The 4506-nt window shown below is 29.7% G+C and overlaps 1 protein-coding gene across 3 annotated transcripts in view; it reads right to left on the bottom strand.

The window, feature by feature from the left end:
• The window catches only part of LOC104819197 (salicylate/benzoate carboxyl methyltransferase-like), a 4582-nt gene extending 2253 nt beyond the window's left edge, over window positions 1–2329 (bottom strand). Inside the window, exons 1-4 of one of the 3 annotated variants that reach the window (XM_010549157.2) lie at window positions 2297–2329; window positions 2062–2205; window positions 1724–1847; window positions 1139–1525 (exon numbers count right to left, since the gene is read on the bottom strand). In XM_010549157.2, coding sequence (XP_010547459.1) covers window positions 1139–1525; window positions 1724–1847; window positions 2062–2111 — 561 coding nt within the window. In that variant the 5' untranslated portion in view covers window positions 2112–2205; window positions 2297–2329. Of the gene's footprint in view, window positions 1–1138; window positions 1526–1723; window positions 1888–2061; window positions 2211–2296 lie in introns of those variants that run through there. The other 2 variants (XM_010549158.2, XM_019203284.1) reach the window with 2 other exon arrangements.
• Between the last annotated feature and the right edge of the window lie 2177 nt (window positions 2330–4506).

Below are 4506 nucleotides of genomic sequence, written 5' to 3' on the forward strand. Positions count from 1 at the left end.
AAAAAAAAAGTCTCAACATTCAAATGAATATTTTTTCAACTTTTATTTCTTTTCTCTCAGTTTGTGAATGAAAATAAAATTATGAACTGTTCTTTTGAATAAATATTCATTTATCGTAGAAATTATATGAAATTTAATATGATTTTCAATCTCGTTAGGAAGAGTAGAAAGAAAAAAAAATTATTTGAGTACAATTTAGCATTGACCCGAAAATGAGAACCACTAATTTGCCAAAATAAAACAAGGTAAATAATAATTAAATAAAAGTTTTGTATGAATAAAAACAAAGTAAATAAATAAATAAATAGGTTTTTGGATAAGAACGAACCGTTGATTAAATGTTTTGTTAATTCAATTGATTTAACTTAATTTAGGGTTATTAGAATAATCTATTTAAATAAATAAATTACATTGATGTGCTCGATATGTATTTCTTCCACAACATTATTTTATTATCTTATTTTTAGTTTTCACAGTTTGATTATATATTCATGACTATTAAAAAATATATTTGATTTAGAAATATTCTTTTTAATATAAATTTTTTTAAAACAATTCATAAACAATTTAGAAATTAAAAGATACTTATATTTTATATTCACAAAAATCCTAAAAAAATTTGAACTTTTATTTTGGAGTAATATTAATTCCTAAACTTGTAAAGATGTCTATTAATTCCCAAACTTGCAAAATTGAACACGTTAAATCCTGAACTTGTTAAACGGTTCCATATTCGTCCACAGCGTTATTTGGTCAAAAAAACGAGTTGACCGATCCGACGTGGCTCGCCACGTCACGTGGCTCGCCACGTCACGTGCCACGTCGGATCGGTCAACTCGTTTTTTTGACCAAATAATGCTATGGACGAATATGGAACCGTTTAACAAGTTCAGTATTTAACGTGTTCAATTTTGCAAGTTTAGGAATTAATAGGCACTTCTACAAGTTTAGGAATTAATATTACTCCAAAATACAAGTTCAGGAATTTTTAGGGTTTTTTCCCTTATATAAATAACCTTTAATTATATTCATATTATTTTACGAGGGAACCAGAGGAAATTCCATAAATAGTTGAAAGATATCTCACTGTGTTGCGTTTACAATACGATGCATTTTATATTATCGTTATGGAACCAACCTCGGATAGCCAATGAAGACTGTAAGAGGAATTCACAAAATGAAGGCTCTTGCTGGGGAAGAGCCGCGAATAGAAGGAACCTGGCACTCCCGAAACAAAGCACAGACCTTTGCCAGTTTTGCAGAAGAAATGTGCAAACTTGAATGTCGTGTTGAAGTCGTTGTCGGGGAGATCGTTCAGACAACAATCGACTTCTGGAGGGTCTCGACCCCTTTCTTGGCACAACGCGTTGATGGTGTTCACAATTTCGGACATAACCAGGAACGTGTTTTGCCCCGAGGAGCAACCCAAGTCGGCCACTTTGACGCACGGCGGAAAATCTAATCCGATTAACATCTCTTTGGTGCTCTTCACCCGGACCGGTCTTGCTTTCTCTATAACTTTTCTCTGCCAATCCCACATGAGAACAACTACGTGATTTTCAAGAGAATTAACAGCATAACGAATAAAAACTAGAGAAATAATATGAAGAATGCCCCAATTCTCCAAGGATTGTCATAGGTATATTGTAGCAATAAATAAATTATCATCACATGGTGTCACATATAATCACACACATATATATATATATATATATGCATGTACCTGAAGAATAGAGTTGGAAGCGTAGCTGTTTTCTCCATCACCACCAGTCATACTAAAGGCACCGATAAAAGGGTACATATCAGTCTTCCCTCCATTCCCATGTTTGTCACCTTCCTCTCCATCACTGCGTGCATGAAACATGTGCACATTCATACATAGAAGCTCTGGAAGAAACCAAAATTAGGTTAAAGGAGAGTATATAGATTTAGATCGACTCATCATCAGTAATGAAGATGATGACCCATATGACGGTTTTACATGCTTAGAAGCTGTCCATGGACATGATATATACATATATATATATATATATATGTATGTATATATAAACAAGATGGAACCTTAAGGAAGAAGGAATGAAGCGGATGGAACCCGAATCTTCTTCTCGCATTGTATATTTGCAAGAAAAACACACAGAGGAAGTTGTTTAGGAGAGAGTCGTTAATCACTGGCTGTTGTGTGCGTGTGTTCATGCATTGCTCTCCCTATTAATAGATGATTATATGTGAAACATATCAACTCTTATAAATGGAAAATATTATTTTTTTATTAATTTATCACAAATGATTATGAAACCTGAGGGTGGCCCGTGATTCGTAATAAAATAAGTGCAGTCTGCAGCAATTTGGTTTCCTCGTATCGAAAAGGAAAAATTCCAGATTTCTATACATATACATACATATATATATATATATATGTATAAAATTTCTCGGTGGTTCTTTTAGAAGATGACGAGACGAAGCACCTAAATGGAAAAAAAAATTAAAAAAATCAAAATATCTGTCATTACGTGTAAAGAAAGAGTGCCAAAGACAATATATATTTCATCGATTATTTTTTTTTCTCAGCAATTATTCTCTATTTCATTTTGGCTGAGATCATGATAGTGTAAAACAAGAAAAAATATATTGAAAACTTCGAATTTCTCTTCTGGTTAATATGTCTATGTCGATTGTTGTTTCCGTGTTTTTTTTATTACTTGAGATTTTTACTTAAAATTTCGTATTTTTAAAAAAAAAATTAAGTTCTGATTGCATTTGTTTTGGATCCGTAATTTTCTTATTTTACTCTGGTATTTTTTTTTTACCGGATCCATCGACATACAAACAGTTAGTGAAGTGTGGATATTTTTATTTTTATTTTTTTTGCGAGGAGAATAGTTTTCTTCCTCCTAATAATTTTCCTCTTAAAAATGTACGAATCGATGAAAATGTAAAATGGCGTCCATAGAAAAAAGGCAAGAATACCATCTTTCATAAAAAAAAAAAAAGGCAAATCAGGAATCAAAATTGATGTAGTAAGTAAGACAATCATTTATTGCTATAACAGTAAATAAATTTAAGTACATGATGTAATTTCTTTAATTCTTTCTTAATAACATAATAAAACTAAGTAAAAAATATAATAATATATCAACTCTAGTATTATATACAATTCAAGTATTGAATTAAACTATCTAATAACTAGGGATGGGCGTTTCGGTTCGGTTCTGAAGAACCGAACCGTACCGAACCGAAAATTTTGGTATTTTTTTCAAACTATACCATTCAAAATTTTCAAACGGTATGATTTTTATAGAATCGAACCCAACATAACCGAACTTTATAAAATTTTCGAGAAACCAAAATTTTCTTAAGAAAATCTAAAATTTTTAAACAAAAATCGAAACGGAACCGAACCGAATAATATATGGTACTGATTTGGTACAAATTTTAGAATAGCAAATAAATTATTCCCAAACCGAAACAAAGGATAATGATTCATGTATATATAGTGGTGTGATCGTTCTTATCGGTACAAATAGAATAATCATACGAAATTTCAAAACTAACTTTAATTTAAGATTTTAAAATAAACATTTGTATTAAAATACAATACAACAACCGCGGAATTTTTCATTAAGGGGGATATTTAAAAAAAAGTCATAAAGGCAATTGACGATAAACATGTCGGGATAAACGTATCCTAACTGGCCGTTACGAAAAAAAATTGAAAAACATTTTTTATTTATTTTTTTGTTTTTGAAAACAATTTTTTTCTCATAAAGGCATGTGAGGATATGCAGATCATGACTCAGGACATGCCTTTTATGACCTGCTTGCTTTTATAAAAACAAAATTGAAAAATCTCAAAAAAAAAAAAAAATCATAAAGGAGGCTAGTTGATGCGTATCCTAGCTTGACATGTCCTCGATTATCGTTATTGAAAAAAAAAACAAAAATCAACCAATATAGGAAGAAGATAATGAACGAGAAAAATATATAAAAGTAATTCAATTTAATATTAAAAATTCTTATATCACTATTTTTTTATCTTTTGAAAATAGACTAATAGAAGAAATGTAAATACTAGATATAAACACTTTAAAGAATGTGAGGGAGAAAAAAAACGTGTGAGAGATGAAAAAATATGTGAAATGAATGAAACAAACGGGAGAGAGAGTAAATTATTATTTTTTAATTCTTTTTATAAAATTCGAATATTTAACAATTAAACAATAAAACTAAAAGTATTTAAGATTATTTATAATATATATATATATATATATATATGTATATATATATTGCGATGAAAATACATTATTCATCGTATGCCATTTATTTGGAACGTAGTCTTAGGAACAACTTTAAATTTTTTTCTCTATAACTTTTCCATACAAAACCCAGACGAGAACAATTAAAACTTAAATTGTTTCGGTAGTTACGTAACAATTATAAAAGCTGCCAAGTTTACGATCGATTTATGTATAAGATGTAGAAAGTTATTGCGTATTTGTTTTTTCCCTA

This window comes from Tarenaya hassleriana, unplaced genomic scaffold, assembly GCF_000463585.1.
Source record: "Tarenaya hassleriana unplaced genomic scaffold, ASM46358v1 Cleome3, whole genome shotgun sequence".
Taxonomy (NCBI): Eukaryota; Viridiplantae; Streptophyta; class Magnoliopsida; order Brassicales; family Cleomaceae; genus Tarenaya; species Tarenaya hassleriana.